We start from the raw sequence: 17,500 nt of genomic DNA, 5'->3' as shown, positions 1-17,500 counted from the left end.
ACAGTATTGTCAAGTGCATTTACAAAACCCATCAAGCACCATGATGAAACTGTCTCACATGAAGACCATCCCAGTAAAGCAAGACCAAAACTGACCTCTGCTGCAGAGGGGAAGTTCATTTAGAGTCACCAGCCTCAGAAATCACCAATTAACAGCACCTCAGATTAGAGGCGTTATGAAGGCTTTACAGCGCATCAGTAGCAGACATATCTCAACATCAACTGTTCAGAGGACATTATTGTGGATTTCGGCCGCCTTCAGCATTGTTTTACAATGTAGAAAGAAATAAACATCAGGAAAGACCATGGGATTAGAAGATGTGTCCAAACTTTTGACTGGTAGTGTAGATAAAATTAGTGTCTAACTGTTCAGTCTGTTTATGCATATTGCTTTTCTTTTTCTTTTTATTAACATAAAAGCCAGAATTTTTATTCTAGACAGACAAGAGACACATAATGAGGATAAAAAGCAAAAAAAAAAAGAAAAAAAGTTTGTCTAGTCAGATGAGATGACTGCTGGAGATGTTTAACCACGAGAGGGCGCAAAAATTCGAAAAGGCTGTTATCCTGGTCATACTGCGCGGGTGTCAGGCTGAAACCACGGAAGCTCTACAGCTGTACAGGGTTTAAGTTTGAGGGGAAAAGACCACCTTCAACCACCTTACTCAAGACCTGGGATTTAATCTCACAACCATCTGATCAGAAATCCAACATCCTGACCACTGACCACTTTATATCTTCGTGTAAGGCTGCATTGCACCAGAGTCCACTGTTAAAAGCACTATGCAAATAGAATTGAATAGAAAATTCTATTTGATAAAAAAAAAACATGCATGTTGTTTAATTATTTATTTGATTATTTATTCTTGTTTTATTTTGTCGCATTTCGCACAATATTAAATAAAACAATACGGTATACAGTTTATCCACACAATACAAGAGTTTTTGCGGCTCAAACAAAACAAAATCATTTATTTGTTTATTCATTTATTTATTTATTTATTCCACTTAAACACACACCAACCACAGAATCCGATTACCTTTTTGTTCTTTTTTGTTTGTTTTTGATTACTTTTTTATTTTAAAAGTCATAGATTCTTTCAGATCATTCCTGCATTTTTTTACACAGCAGATGTTGCCGATATTGTTGACGACTCCAATACTGCGTGTCTTAACAAACAGCTTACTGTAATCTCGGTTTCGACATGTCTGTCAACAACAAACATAACCACACTGAAGTTTCGAGTTTCAAGTCTGTACTTTTGGCTGTATTTCTTAGAATGAAGTTTTTATTATTGTATTTGTGGAACACGGAAGTAAAAAAATGTCGCAACTTAATATTGCATATTCCCCTGAAAGATGTTTCGGTGTCTGTCGCTTGCAGATGGAGGCAAAGCTGCCAATACACAGCGTGGCTTTTGGTGACCGTTTATCAATATAATACAAACATGGATGTGAAGGAGCTACACGCTGAACGCTCGCATGCTAGAGGACGCAGGAGGACACCAAGTTGGATTTCTCAGAACAAAACCATCATATACTTTCTGTGGTTTGAGGTAGTTGCCCGTTCCGTTATGTAAAAAAAAAAAAACATCTGAGGAAGTGGGACTTTAATCAGCCTGTTGTGAGTCATTACTACGGGATGAAGGTGGTCAGAGTTTCGATCAGAATTTTCACCGTTATACCACAGGATTAACCGATGAGGATGTGTACACAATCTGGAATCATGAGGTTTGTTCTGCTCAAATTCCTTTTCTTTCACCAGAATGCTTGTAATGAGTCAGTATGCCTCAGTGGCTCGTTTTTCCAAGAATCAGTAAAAGGGCGCTATCTCTAAGCCGAGTGTGTCCCCTGATCATGTCCCCTAATCGCATCCCCTGATCATGTCCCCTAATCGCATCCCCTGATCATGTCCCCTAATCGCATCCCCTGATCATGTCCCCTAATCGCATCCCCTGGTCATGTCCCCTAATCGCGTCCCCTGATCATGTCCCCTAATCGCATCCCCTGATCATGTCCCCTAGTCATGTCCTCTAATCACGTCCCTCAAGATTGTCTCTGATCACGTCCCTGCCGTTATCACCCTGTCCCCAGCTGCTCTCGAGTTCTTTGTTGGTGAAGAAAGCCGAGTTGAAACACATGCAGCGAAGCTAAACAAACAGGCACGGTCACCTGCGTCCAGAATTTAGGCCAAATGAGGTCTTTAAAGACACGACAGAAATAACATGACACAGCAATTATCACAGAGAGCTTAGAGTGTTCCTTCTCAGAGATAAGAAGCTCTTTGTTTTTTACAATTTTCCATCAAACCTTTTAAGAAATCTACCGATGGACAAACTGAAGAACTTTAAAACGTGGGAAATGACGGGCGAAAAATACAAATAAGCTCTCTTGGGTTCTAAGAGTGTTGTATTTATTTGATAAGTTGATAAGTAACTTGAATTCCTTTCATTTTATACTTAATAAATTCCGTCTCTGCTATTCAAGTGGATTTTTCTTTGTGTGTAATTTCTTTGCTTCTGTGTCATACAGAGTAGAAGCTCGGCACCTCCATCATTTCTATCTTTCACTCATCAGAAACGTGATATTCCAGAGTGATTCCAGAACTTTTCCAGCGTGACGCCTCACGAACGCTTGGTTGATGGAAAGGTTAAAGAGGAAACGTCTAGGAAAATGTGCCTGAAGGCCAAAATCTCTCCAATAATAATTGAACTTTTTATTTTCACACCTGCCTCATGACGAGTTTCTACAGATGGTTTTGCAGCAAACATCACCTTACATGAACCGACGTCCTGCCGTCATGTGTCACCGGTTCCCTTGCGGCCAGGCGAGAACCTCCAGCGTGCTGGTGGGAGGCCGAACCAGTTTGTTTTCATTATGTTTGTTTGTCTCTGTGGCTGTGTCACCCTTACGGTTCTCCTGCCTGCATAAGCAGCAGGTGATTGTGTAATGGCTAGCGAGGAGGCAGCGAGGGGGGGGTGGGGGTTTCTGTCGGAGATGGACTCAGTGTATAAATAGCACCACTGGCTGCATCTGGACATCCGGACGAAGAGCAAAGATGCGCACTGTCGAGCTGTTCTGCGTGGCTTTCCTGTGCCTCTGCCCCATGGCCTGGGCCTCCGCCGGCCGCGAGCCGTGCCGTAAGTTTTTGCTTCACTTCCAAGACTTCCAGAATTAATCAGGATTGAATTTTAATTCAAACACGACTCTTAAATGACTGATGTTGTACATGACTGATGCTCATTTCCAAATTCTGTCCCAGGATCACCACCTAAGACCAGCGGCAAGCTCTGTGTGGTACGTAAACGACTCAGGTTTCAAGAAAACACACTATTTTTTCAATTTCCTCAATTAGCTCCAATTTTATGAACAGGAACATGGCTTCTCTCGAGGTTTTACATTTAGCTGTCCTCATATGTCTCTAGAGTGCTAATGAACATTTTACACACATTCCAGAGTACCACCAAGGAGGATACTATCGCATGGGGGGAATTCAAGTTTGATTCGTCTCATAAGCAGCTTCACTTTGTGGAGGACACGAGCAAATCGAACAAAACCTCTCACCTGGATGTGATTATACGCTTTGAGGAGGTAAAGCTGTACTTTAGCATGCAATTGTATACAAAAGATTGGTTTTTAAAATCACTAATCCCGCCTTTCAGGTTTTATCTTCCGCCTCTTTTTATTGATTTTTTATTGTTATTTTTAAAATGAATTTAAACCTTATCTTTAAATCCATCACTCATCTGGAACACATCTATTTATTTACATACATTTATTTTAAATTTTTTGCATAAAATAACTTTTCATGAAGTTTTCTGAGATGTTTTTACTTTTACTGTAGTTTTACATATTTTATTTACAGTTTAAAATTTTCTTTACTCTGGTTATTGTATATTTGTTATAAATGTCTTATTACTTTATTACTTTTTCTTTTTTCTCTCATAGCTATTTTTTGTTGGATTTTTTTTTTTGCCGATTTCCTCTATTCCATTTCTTTCTTTCTTTCTTTCTTTCTTTCTTTCTTTCTTTCTTTCTTTCTTTCTTTCTTTCTTTCTTTCTTTCTTTCTTTCTTTCTTTCTTTCTTTCTTTCTTTCTTTCTTTCTTTCTTTCTTTCTTTCCTTAAGCTTTGAAAGCTGAATTTTAAAATTTCTTCTTCTTCTTCTTCTTCTTCTTCTTCTTCTTCTTTTTCTAACCCACATTCATTTATCTCGAACGCAGGGTGTGATGTACAAGTTGGACCGCAAGAACGAGAGCTGTAAGAAGCAGTCCCTGCCGTGCCACAAGCACCCGATGGAGGTTCCGGCCGATGCCACACATGTAGAAGAGCTGTACATGGGAAGCCCTGATAAACATGAGCAGGGCCTCAGAGTACGCATGTGGTCCGGAAATATGACCGATCACGACTCGCATCACTCACAGGGTCAGTGACACATTTCCTTTATGGTATATTAATAATCAGAATAATAATAAGCTGCTGCTGATGTTGATAATGATGACGAAGAAGACGTCTTGATGTTGTTCGGCAGACCACTACTCGATGATGACTACTTCCTGCGGTTGCATTACCGTCTCCTGCACCTACCACAGTGAGAAGAATGATCTCATCTTTAGGTAAGAGGCAGCTCTACCTCCAGCTCTGCTTTCTGCAATTATTGCATCCAGTTTAAGAATTTGATTTTCCTTGGTGTTCCTCTTCCTACTTGCACTGCTGTACCACTTGAATTACAGGGGATGAATAAAGGTAATAATAAAGGTGCAGCTCAGATATACTATAGACAGATAAATATACTGTGTGTGTGTGTGTGTGTGGGTGTGGGTGTGTTTGTGTGTGTGCAGCTTATAAACAACTAATTTGCCTAAACGTTCTAAACTACACATCTTTCCAATTTGGGATTCACTTCATTTTCCAATACAGTTTTTCATTTTCCAATATTACCTGTTCACTGAAGCATTTAAAATCATTAATCACTTATTTTGCAGCTGCTGAAACATAGAGGTTTGGAAAATTAGGGCTACTTTACTTTGGTGCCTTCCCTTTTGCACGGGGGATTTTTTTTTTTTTTTTTAACAGAGCAGCACCGTTTTTTTGAGTGTTCCTTGGATCTGACTTTTCTACATTAGTTATGATGATTCATTCATAGTGTTGCGTCATTCCTGGAAGTCCCTCGTGCTCCATGTCCTTGTAATTCCTTCACAAATGAATGATAACAGACACTTTTTACTCACCAGTGATCGTCCACTTGGCTCTTTATTCCTTGCAAATGTTTCTATACACAATTACTGCCACTTGCTTGTGCTTGGAATTGTGTTGTGTATTATATTCGTACTGCATCGCTACTGACTTCTAGATTCTTTATACGTTTCGATTAGTAACAGCTCATTCGCAGGGACATTTACAAAGGACGCGTCATGTAAATATGTGGAATGGCGAAGTTTCCGATATAAAGAACGATATAGACATGAAATAAATGACGTAAATGGCTAAAAAACACTTTGACGTGTGATAATAGTTAAAAAAAATGTTTGTTGGCAAAAAAAAAGAAGAAGAAGAGAACGCTTCGGTACAAGCTGTTAAAGGAAACTTCGGTGGTTCTTTACTACAACAGTATACCTGCTTTGTCATTTTTGTCAAGCCAGACATGCTTGAGTGACTAAAAATGTCTAAATTATCTGATGTTTTATCTGTTGCTGTTTCTTCCTCCTCAGTTTCTTCAACGTCGAGACGGAGATCGACAACCTGGACGTGTTTCACCCTCCTGATTACTGTGAAGGTGTGGATTTAGAGGATGCGCCTGATGACCACAGCTTCTTTGACCTCTTCCACGACTGAATCGTTGAAAACCCTTATGAATCAATCAACACACAGGATTACGGCATTACGCTAATTAAAAAAAAAAACAACTTCCAAAAAACTGTATCCACTTTTCCTCTTTCTTCTGAGCAAATCTGTCTCTCTGTAGCATGATCACCATCTCTGTTCTGAGTAACAGCGCAGTTTTGTCCTTTTTGTGACTGCTCCTTTGTTTCTTGTGAAGTCAATAAATGTAATTCATAATGAAAAAAAAAACAACAGCAACAACCCTGGTGACTCTGTTAAAACGCTTTTAATGTCTCCTTATAGCAATTAACAATTTTCACTTGATCATCCAAGACATAATTTGCTTCTTTACAGCTGCGCTGAAGAAAGTCGGCTGCATATATTGTGCCTTGCGTAAGCATTCCGCCTCCTCACACCTTTAACTTTTCCACATTTTACGGAATTAAAACCTGGAACCCTAATTCAGTTCAATATATTATTTTAAGGTGAAATTGAATCTAGACCTCCACCAAAATACATTGAGAAGATAAAGATTCAGGATTCGAGATTCGAAGCGATTCAAAAGATTCAAAAAATAAAATAAAAAATAAAACACACACCCATAAAGACACAAACACGAACATAATACAAAATAAAACTATGCCACAGAATTAGAGGTATCGACTGTGTAAACATAGAAATATAGACTGATGTTATCTGTATGTGCAAGTGTACAATGCTGACTTATGTTGTAAAAATATTTACTTATGTGCAAAACAATATTACTGTAATATGTGCAAAAATTGAATACAGCTGTAGATAATAATAGAGGTAGTAGTAACATTAACAATGTGCAGTGAGATGCAGCTACTTGATATAATAGCAGCAGTAACTTTAACAAATGTGCGATATCAGAAGGAGCAATTTAGTTCAGCTGATCTATGAGATAGATGAAACTAGTCTATGTCATCTGGCTACCTGTTTACAAGTCTAATGGCTGAGGGAAAGAAGGAGTCCCTTAGTCTGGAGGTCCTGTATTTCACACTCCTGTAGCTCCGTCCTGAGGGTAGGAGTGTGAACAGTCCATGTTGGGGATGGGTGGGGTCCTTAAGGATGGAGGTGGCACTCCTGCGGTGGTAAAGAGGAGATTAATCAGATATTCAGGTATTCAATTCAAGTCGATTTATTTTAACAATGGACATTGTCTCAAAGCAGCTTCACAGAAGAATTGAAAGAGAAAAAAATGATAAAGTTTTAAGTTTAGTTACTATTTTATCCCTATTTGATCTGAGGAAGAAACCTTGAGAGGAACCAGGCTCAAAAGGAAACCTCATCCTCATTTGGGTGACACTTGGCAGTAAATAATGTTGGGTTTTCACCAGAAGTAATGCTTTGTAACTGTGCAGCTACAGAATAAAGGACTCCTTAGCTGGCACAGAAATACTATAATCTCAAATCTGGTTTTACCTTAATATCTATATGAAAAAAATGAACATTAATTACAGCGCTTTCACCACATAGGATTTCCACCTCAGCAACGACAAGGATCCAGTTTGGTCTAAAGTCAGAAAAGAGATTAGCATCAAGATTGCGTTCAGTGGTTTGGGGGAGAAATCTTTGTTATGTTTTAAGTCATGTGACCTGACAGGTCAGGTATTTCAGGTATTACAAAGAGGTTTGTAAAAATGTGTAGCTCTCTTTCTGTTTTCATTTCTAAACTCGTAAACATAAGACAACACACTGTTCTGTTGGAGCCTGTCTTTTTTTTTCTTTAAATAAATCTCATGTAAATCTTTTACATGAAAAGATTAAGATTACATCTTTTACATCTAAATCCCATGTAAACATTTCATACAGCTTGTACTCAATTGTGGAATATTGTTTTGAATGTCATGAAATATTTCATTTATGTAACTATTCTCTGTTTGTTTTATGTATTGTTCATACACACATACATACAGTCTGTGACCAGTGTTAATGTATTCACTGATAGAGACTTCAAAGCACACTGGATAAAAATGTCTGCCAAATGCCAGATATGTAAATCTAAATATAACCAAGAGCTCATCTTAATAATGTTTAAATAATTTATTATTAAATAGTCATGGTGTTTTGTACGTACACCTTCCTTATAAGTATAGGTTAACAATTTATTGGTAACTGATGGTTTGGACATGTCCAGAGGAGGGAGAGTGAGTATACTGGTAGGAGAATGTTGGACATGGAGCTGCCAGGAAGGAGGCAAAGGGGAAGGCCAAAGAGGAGGTATACGGATGTAATAAATAAGGATATGAAGCTAGTGGGTGCAAGTGTTGAGGATGCAGAAGATAGGGGTAGGTGGAGAGAGATGATTCGCTGTGGCGACCCCTGAAGGGAAAAGCCGAAAGAAGAAGAAGAAGATGCAGAAACAAGCAGGAACTAAGCAGGAACGAGCGAGTTAATGATAAGAACTTATTTAATAATTAAGGTTTATTTTAGTATTTTAGGCACTTAGTAGAGATGCCCTTTTTCTGTAGTTGAATCTTAAAACTTATTGTAGCCATTAATAATGAATGAAGTGTTACTGTGTTGTTCTCCAATAGTGGAACAGTATGATACATGGAAATTCTCTTCTTCTTCTTCTTCTTCTTCTTCTTCTTCTTCTTCTTCTTATAATTTTTTTTATTGCCAGTATATACAATCGACAACATCTGTTTGTCACTTTGACAATTTTACAGCATTTTCAGCTTCATTAAACATTACAGTATTCACTAATCAGATGTATCATGTTTCTCAGTTAGCAACTTTCTCATAATGGAAAAGAAAAACAAAACAAAACAAAAGCAAATACACAGATATTTTTTTAATTCTATGTATCTCTATAACAATCAGCTTCTGCACATAAAAAAAAATATTAGCAAAGCTATTTTTTTTTAAATAAAAATAGACACACAGCATTCATTCTATAACAAAAACCTATTTGTTTCAATAGGGGATATATATTCAATCCTTTTTATCCATTTGGACCAGGAATCAACAAATATGTCCTTTTAAAAGTTCACAGAAAAAGTCATTTTCTCCAGATTCAATATACTTTTTACAACTTCACTCAGGTCCTGTATTTGTGGAGGGTTAGGTTTATAACAAGATCTAGTTAAAACTTTTTTTTGCTTGATGCAAGAATTATTCTACACACATACTTTCTCCTTTTCCCCCAAGAAACCATTGGGACATTACCCAGGTAAAGTACCTCAAAGGTGAAATCGATCAACGCGTCTAAAATAGTTTCTATTAACTTTTTCAAAAACTTTTGATGTTGGGGCAATCCCGGAATATGTGGAAGTGGTTACTGTCCTGAGACATTGCATCCAAAATTTAGAATTTTGTTTTTCTTTTTTGAATTAAGGAAAAACCAAATAATATTTCTCCAGCAAAATTCTCTCCAGTGTAAAGAGCAGGAATGTTTTCCCAGTCCTTAGTTGTTAATACGATGCTGTGCTTTTCCCCATTTCTCCTTAATATATAAGGATGTATCTCCTATTTTGTGTTCATCTTCTTTTACATTAATTTTTACTTTTGTTTTAAAATATTGCCTAACCCACTGCCCAGGGGTTTGATAAATAGTGCAAATAAGAGAGGAGACAGAGGGCACCCTTGTCTTGTGCCCCTTTCTAGTATGAACGAAAAGTATAAAAGTTTGGACCATTCATTTTAATTCTTGCAGAAAGTCTAGAATATATTTCCATATTACTTGAATAAACCTTTGACGGAAATTAAACTTTAGAAGTACAGTCTTAAGAAAAAGGCAATTAACTGAATCAAAATCCTTCTCGGCAAGTACAGCCAGTAAGTTACAATCCTGGATGTGATTTATAATATGGAGAGTCCGTCTGATATTGTCTTGTGCTTGTCTACTTCAAATGAAACCAGGATCTGAGTTAATTAGAACTGGCATTAAGCCTTTTTGCTCAAATTGGAGCAAATAACTTATAATCCACATTCAGCATGGAAATGGGTCTATATGCTACGCAATCCTATTTATTTTTCCCTTCCGCTGGAATCACAGAAATAATATTACTACCTCCTTGTAGAACAAAATTAAAAGCTGGTAATAAAATTGGCGTAATTTGCTGTCTAAATGTCTTCTACCATTCAGATGTAAAAATCACCTGTGCCTGGGGATTTATTTCCAGATTGCTTAGCATCCAGTGTATCGGTAATAAGGGGAAATTTTAATTGTGAAAGAAAAGAATCCATTTTAAGAGGATCTACCGTCTGCGATTGTGAGTCGAGTTTCTCGTGGTAGTATTTGAACACTGAATAAATTGTGTTCGAATCCAGTTTTGACATAGGGCCTTGTATTTTCTGTATGGTTGAGTCAGCTTGTTTTTGCATACCCTCCTGGCCAATAATTTCATTGCTTTCCCTCCAGATTTCTGTTTTTAAAACATCATTTTTTTGATCTACCTCCTGTGTATATAAATGATCTAATTCTGTTTTAATTTTCTTCATTTGCTGAAGTATGTTTTTGTTAGGACATTTCTTGTTTTCATATCTAAGTGATTTAAATCATCTTGTTAAGTTTTTCTTGCCTAACTTTCCTCACTTTAGAAGTAATAGCTATAATTTTCCCCCTGAGGACTGCTTTACACGCATCCCAAAATATAGTACGGGACACCTGCCCATTGTAGATCTCCTTTATGTATTGTCCTAATTCTGTTATACGTTGTTCCCTAAATATAATGACAGTGAAATCAGTGCACGGTCAGATACATTGATTAATCCGAAATAATTGATTCTTGAATATGATGCATGGGGGTGTGAATAGTATGTGTAGTCTCTTTGTCATATATCAATCAATCCCATTTCTTTCAACATTATATTTAATTGTTCACTCACTGGGCTCACTGTATGGGTAGTAGGGTTTGGAGAATCTAATTCAGGGATTAATAAAACATTGAAATCACTTCTGCATATAAAAAATTCCTTGTGATTCCAATGCTATTAAAGGAGCAATTGGTTCCTGGGGGGGCATAGACATTAAGAATAGTAATTAGGGTGCCCTCAACTCTACCCTTTATCACTATACACCCCTCTCAATCTTTAATTTTTTAAAATGTGTTAATATGTAGTTTTATTAAAGACTAGAAGTACAAACCCTCTTCTACGTGCAAATTTAAAAGAAGATGAGAAAACATACTTATCCGGTTCAATTAGTTATGTTCTGCTATATAAAGTTGTAAGCAATGCAATCTCAATTTTCTTTTTTTTTATGTTTGGTCAGGATCTTACATCTTACATCTTATCTCTTGACAGGACTAAGTCATTTACATTATTATACAGTTCCTCTTTTTTTTTTTCCCATTTATTTGTCCGCTTCCCTTTTAACTGTTGTAGTGGTCGAGATGTAGCGCCTCCCTCTGGCTTACTGTAATAGTGAACTTGAGCTCCACAATTAACATTGCTTATAAATTTATAAAGAAGTGACTATGAAAATAATTTGAGAGGAAGTTCGAATACATTTATTTTGGAGTTATTTAAGGGATATATCTTCTCACTCAATCCTTATCAATTTGTGGACATCTAAATGCAAAAAGTCAATAAGTTGAAGTCAATAAATTTTTCTGTGTAAGATATATGTGTGCAGGCAGGAGTTCCTCGCTTTTGGTCAATCTTGATTACTAAATCCTTTGTCCTGTAGTTGAGGAACTTTGCAGTTTGGCTGTGGTTGGTGATTCTGGTGCTAGCGCTCTGTGGGCCCTTTCAATTTGAAGATCTATCGCTGCATTTAGGCCCTTGCTCGGGTATGTTTGGGTTGTTTTCATCGTCTTTTACAAAAAAATTTTCTTTGTCTTCCCCTTTTCTCCATAATCACCCCCTTCATAACTCTTTCACCTCTTAAAAGTTCTGAATATCTGGGGCACGATTAAACTGCAAATTGCCAGAGCTAGCCAACTATGCTGTCATTCGTGTTATTGTGTGGACCAAAAGCCCTAATTTTTATTATTTTAATGAAAATTCTTTACAAAATTAAAATATGTTACAGTAGAATATTTGTGCCTCATTGTTACTCAATAGGTTATTGTTGTGCATTTTTCTTTTTGGTGTTTTAGGTTAGGCTGAGGTAAATTTAGTAGCTGATCTCCAGGAGAGAAATTAATCAGTAGTTACTATGAAAGAGCTAATTGTTAGCTAAAAGCTGTTATGTACCTTTAGGAGAAATGTAAGTAAATAAATGGTAATTACTGCTTAGTTAAAAGCGAAATACTACTAAAATACTTGCTGAGAAATGAACTAGCAGTTCTTAGTATTTTATAAGATGATGATGATGCTGTTCGATCACCGTAGTCGATGATGACAACAAAATAAGTAGAAGATTGGTTTCTGTGCTTGTTAGGCTGATCCTGGCACTCTCACAAGTTGGGCACTTGTGTTTTGTGGCAGATGTTGAGGTGCAAGCTGTCCTCATTTTGCAGACCGTGCGTCTTCTTCTTGACTCCTCTGCACACTTTGCTTCGGTCTCCTTTTGAAGGCTTTTGTTTGCAGCAGTGTGGTAAGCATTGCAAGCCAGCTCCTCCCAGCAATTAGAAGATATCCCCAGTGTCTTGAGGGACACTTTCAGACTGTCCTTGAAGCACTTGCCTTGCCCACCTGTGGGTCACTTTCCAGATGACAGCCTACCATACGCCAGTTGTTTTGGGAGTCATGCATCTGCACGTGTGCAACGTGGCCTGCCCAGTGAACCTGTAATGTCTGAAGTATGGTGTAGATAGAGGGAAGTTTAGCCCTGGTGAGTACTTGGAGTACTCGGTGAGTGTCTGGAATCTTGTCTTGCCAAATTATCTTCCTAAGCATTCTGAGGCAATTCAAGTGAAAATGGTTGAGCTTTTTGGCATGGCTGGCATATACAGTCCATGGATACAACAGGGTGGTGATGACTGCTGCACAGTAGAACTGTAATTTGGTTGCAAGTCGGGTGTATCTGCACTGTAAAAAATGATTTTGGTGGAAATAGTCTACCATTTACCTATTATGTTAGTCAGCAAGTGTAATTATATAATAATGAGTAAAATTCACCCACACTACCTAAACCTAAAAAACCTAAAAGACCTAAAACCTAAAAAACATCGTAATATATACCTAAAAACATTGGCCCTGCATGAACTATTTAAGACACGTCGTTGGGTATCCCAAGAAGCTCAAGAATACTTTTGAAGTATAACTTCTTTTGGAGCTTGATGGAGGCAAGTGTCTGAAGAAGGTTCACAGCCTCAAAATTAAGCTCACGGAATAGAGTGTTTCCTTGCCTTGTGATGGGGACAGTTACCCAAGTCAAAGTACACTGTTATTCATTTTTTTTATTATTTTATGTTGATGTCAAAATGTTTTGAAATGTATGTCACTGTATACATACAAAAGCATGTATTGAAGCATTAGTGTCTCAGGTGACAGTAATTGGTAAATTTCAAATAGACACCCTGGCAGCATGGTAGCTTAGTGGTTAGCACGTTTGCCTTACACCTCCACCGTACTGGGTTCGAGTGTCTGTTCTCCCTGTGCTTGTGTGTTCTCTCCGGGTGCTCTGGTTTCCTCCCACAGACCTGAAGACATGCTTCTAGGCTGGTTGGAGTCTCTAAATTGTGTGAGTGAAGGAGTGTGTGTGTTCCCTCCGTCCAGGGTGTATCCTGCCTTGATGCCCGATGATGCCTGAGATAGGCACAGGCTCCCCGTGACCCGAGTATAGATCGGATAAGTGGTACAGACAATGAAATGAAGTGAAAAAAATAGACACACTTATTTGATCAAATAGGCACACCAAGTTTATTTAATGAACAAGTAGACACACTATTGTTTTAATTTGAGCAATGTTAGCCTAATCTTTATTTTCTTTATTTGCACTGTAATAGATTTTGAATGAAAAAAAACAAAACAAAAACGCACAAATTCTAGATTCTCGTGTTCAAGAAACTCAGCTGCATTTGAATATGCAGAGAAAAAGGTAGTTTTTAGTTTCATGATCTACTGTGTCTGATAACTTTTTAAGTAAAGTTAACTGTTCCCGATTAGATCATGGCTAGTCATATTAATTGATTAATAACAGCAATTATTAAACAAATGATGAACTACAATGGAGTTAATGTTATGTAATTTTAATAAGTAATTCATTATGCAATGTAACAAGTAGATTTTACCTAATTTCAGTTGCCATGTCATAGCTGATTTATTTAGGTACTCTTTATGAAAAATATGGGGTGAAATGTACCCAAACAAACTGAGTGCAAATTGTTACCTCACATTTTTTGGGTAGATTCTATACGTAGTTTTTTACAGTGTGCACTCCCAGACATTGTGACGTAGTCTTCAAAATGCAACACTAGCTTTGGCTGTTGTTGACTTCATCATCGATGTAAACATCTCTTGGCAGGGTGCTATCTAGATATGTGAACTTGTCCACAACATTTAGGTGGGTGCCGTTTGCTTGTTTTTTGGGTTCAGTGTATTCCTTTCCTGGGGCATACGGGTACAATACTTCAGTTTTCTTGATGCTGATGGCTAAGCTAATCACAGGCATGTGAGAAGCTGTCCATGTTGTGCTGCATGTCAGATACAGAACTAAATAGGACTAAAAAAATTAAATAGCTTCCTGCCTGTTTGATACTTGATGCTGACTCATGGATCAGTAGAGTTGTTTGCTTGAATGGTCTGATGCATGTATGCAAAGGATGCTTTTTTGGCTGTAGAGGGTGGGGTCTTGTTGACAGGCGAGGTACAGCTTGTGTTTCTCTGTGATAAGGTCATGCATATCCTCATCATTTTCATCAAACCAGTCGTGATGGCTTCTGGAGGTTAATCCAAGTAGACCTAAGGATGTGGTATGTAAAGCTTCCTTGCTGTTACACTTGCTCATGCCATTACTACCAGTAACACCACTCCAGGTTTGGTGATTGTTACCAACCATAAGTCTTTCTGGTCTGTTAGCCACTGGGTTGTCAAGAAGAATAAACACATTCCACTTTACGAGAGTGAGTGCAGACACTTTTTTCTTTTGTTTGTGTTTTGACTGCTAAACAGGATGGTGAAGCGGGCAATGTTTAGAGAACCTTTTCTAGCCACTTCCTCAATCTACAGAGGTGAGCAATGCTATTCTGAAAAGGACTGCTCAGTCATTCAGGTTCCACTGCTGCTTTGGCCAGTGAAAGATGACCAGAGCCCTTAGTATCTGCTGTGTGGGGTTGTGGCTGCAGCTGCTGTATTCACACCTTCTGTGTCTTCATTCGCCCATTGCCACAGGACTTTGATGGATGTCATGACTTGCACGTGATTTAGTTTAAAGTGGGAAAAACTTGCACAACATCATCCACACTCTCGTCCAAGATCATCTAAATCCAGTGGCAAGACAAATTTGAGACTGCTAGAGATGACTCTGGATGCAGGAGTTGCCAGAAACCTAGTGGAGTACATCAGGTAACCGAATATAGCACTCCACTCTGAATTGTCTGTCAGGGTTGTCTCCTTAGCCATTTGCTATCCCTAGCGCTCAAAAGGCAGTGACACCATTTCACCCATAGCTGGGGGTCTGTTCATGGGCATCAGGACATATCCACACACTGCCACACGTCTTGGGGAAAAACTCCTCTGAGTCCCTCATAGTTCAACCTGGGGCCGCAAGGTGCCCAGTTGCCCGTGTGTCATGAACGGGGACGCACTTCATAGGGCCTGGGGCTTGAAGAGGCTATATACTAGCAAGGAAGGACTAACTCAATTTGCCCTCGGATCACAGCAGATGCTGTTAGCCAGCAGTGATAGCTGAAAGTGATTGCTTATAAGCACAACACACTACACTGACACCACCCATTTGACACACAAGCATAAGATATGTGTTAATTAAGAATTACTCATTTGCACCTACTTAGATACCTGTACAGTTACCTATGAGTTTCCAAAAAAAGGTATAGTAAATTCTCGACCAAAATGTTTACCTTTTCATTGTTAAGAGAGGAATTATATATTTATTTGCACAGATTTTATATGACTGCATTTTCTTCTTGTGCAGGTGATCTGGCCGAGCTGAAGATTGTGTTGTTGGGATATAGAAATGCTGGGAAGCGGTCATCAGGAAACACAATCCTGGGTGAAGAAGTGTTTCATGCTGAGAGGAATGCTCAGTCTGTGAAGAATTATGGAGAAGTTGCAGGGAGGCTGGTTACTGTAGTTAAAGCCCCAAGCTGGGAAATGGACAAACCTGTAGAGGAGAGCACTGAACTATTTAAACAAGAGCTTGTGCTCTGCATGTATGTATGTCCTCCAGGACCTCATGCGTTTCTTCTTATCATACCAACAGCAATTTCTTTCAAAGAGAAGCACAGAAGTGTGTTAGAAGGATATTTAGATTTAGATCAGTGAAAAGATCTGGAACCACGTGATTGTTCTGTTTACTGCTGAAGACTGGTTAAGAGAGAAAACCATAGAACAGCTCACTGAGTATGAAGGGGAGGCCCTCCAGTGGCTGGTAGACAAATGTGAGAACAGGTATCATGTGTTTAACAATGCAAAGAGGCGTGATAAAAAGCAGTTTGCAGAGCTGCTGGAGAAGATTGAGGAGATGGTGGCAGAAATCAAGAATCATTTTGAAATAGACAGAAAGATTTTACAAAAGGTGCAAGAGAAGAAGAATGTTGAGAAAAGAGCAAATACAAGGAGGGAGATGGTGCAGACACAGAGAGAAGCCATCAGATCAAAGATGGGTAAGTCTGACTTGGTCCCTGGTTCCTGGGCTCCTGGGTTCTGGGATACTGTGTATTACAGAGTTGTTTCCTCTATTACAGATTTAAATATGATTCAATCATTATGAAAATAATGTCTTCCTCCTTTTATTGATTTTTTAATTACAGTTCAGACCAGTAGATACTCGGAGGTGAGAGTAGTGTTACTGGCATGCGCAGATTCTGGTAAAAGTTCCACAGGAAACAGCCTCCTGGGGAGGGAAGTATTTGAGTTAAAGGGAAATACTCAGTGTGTGAAAGGACAGGGAGAAGTAGCAGGGAGGAAAATCACTGTGGTTGAAGCTCCAGGATGGAATAAGGGCATGCATTTAGAAGGGAGTCCAGCTTTACTGAAACAGGAGATTGTTAATTTAATTTGCCACATATACATTACAGCACAGTGAAATTCTTTTCATTGCATATCCCATCCTTGGAGGTTGGGGTCAGAGCACAGGGTCAGCTATGATACAGCGCACCTGGAGCAGAGAGGGTTAAGGGCCTTGCTCAAGGGCCCAACAGTGGCAACTGGGTGGTGCTGGGGCTTGAACCCCCGATCTTCCGGGCAACAACCCAGAGCCTTAACCACTTGAGCCACCACTGCCTCAATCAGCACTAAGCTGCCACTGCCCACAGTGGTGTTCTCAGTGTGTCTCAGTGTCCTCCAGGTCCACATGCTGTGCTGCTGATTGTTCGGGAGGCCAGCCCATTTACAGACCATGATAAAAGAGTAATAGAGGGGTACGTGGAGCTTCTCAGTGACAAAGTCTGGAGTAACGCTATCGTAGTGTTCACTTTTGGGGATTTTCTTGGAGATGCAAAAATCGAGCAGCATATTGAATGCGAAGGGAAGGCCCTCCAGTGGCTAGTTGAGAAGTGCGGGAACAGGTATCATGTCCTGAGCAATAAGAACAGGGATAATTACATTGTGGTTAGAGACTTACTGGAGAAGATAGAAGAGC

At 38.8% G+C, this 17,500-nt stretch overlaps 1 protein-coding gene and 1 pseudogene across 1 annotated transcript; both read left to right on the top strand.

Moving 5' to 3' along the window:
- The first annotated feature begins 3,018 nt into the window (after positions 1-3,018).
- On the top strand, positions 3,019-6,072 carry epd (ependymin). Its single transcript, XM_058383125.1, has 6 exons — positions 3,019-3,139; positions 3,262-3,296; positions 3,456-3,590; positions 4,221-4,422; positions 4,529-4,613; positions 5,709-6,072. The coding sequence occupies exons 1-6, from the start codon at positions 3,058-3,060 to the stop codon at positions 5,830-5,832; spliced, it is 663 nt and encodes a 220-aa protein (XP_058239108.1). The 5' UTR covers positions 3,019-3,057; the 3' UTR covers positions 5,833-6,072.
- A 9,124-nt stretch (positions 6,073-15,196) lies between these two features.
- On the top strand, positions 15,197-16,610 carry LOC131348669 (GTPase IMAP family member 4-like; annotated as a pseudogene).
- Positions 16,611-17,500: the final 890 nt, after the last annotated feature.

This window comes from Hemibagrus wyckioides, linkage group LG28, assembly GCF_019097595.1.
Source record: "Hemibagrus wyckioides isolate EC202008001 linkage group LG28, SWU_Hwy_1.0, whole genome shotgun sequence".
NCBI lineage: Eukaryota > Metazoa > Chordata > Actinopteri > Siluriformes > Bagridae > Hemibagrus > Hemibagrus wyckioides.
This window is presented reverse-complemented; position numbering and strand designations above follow the sequence as displayed.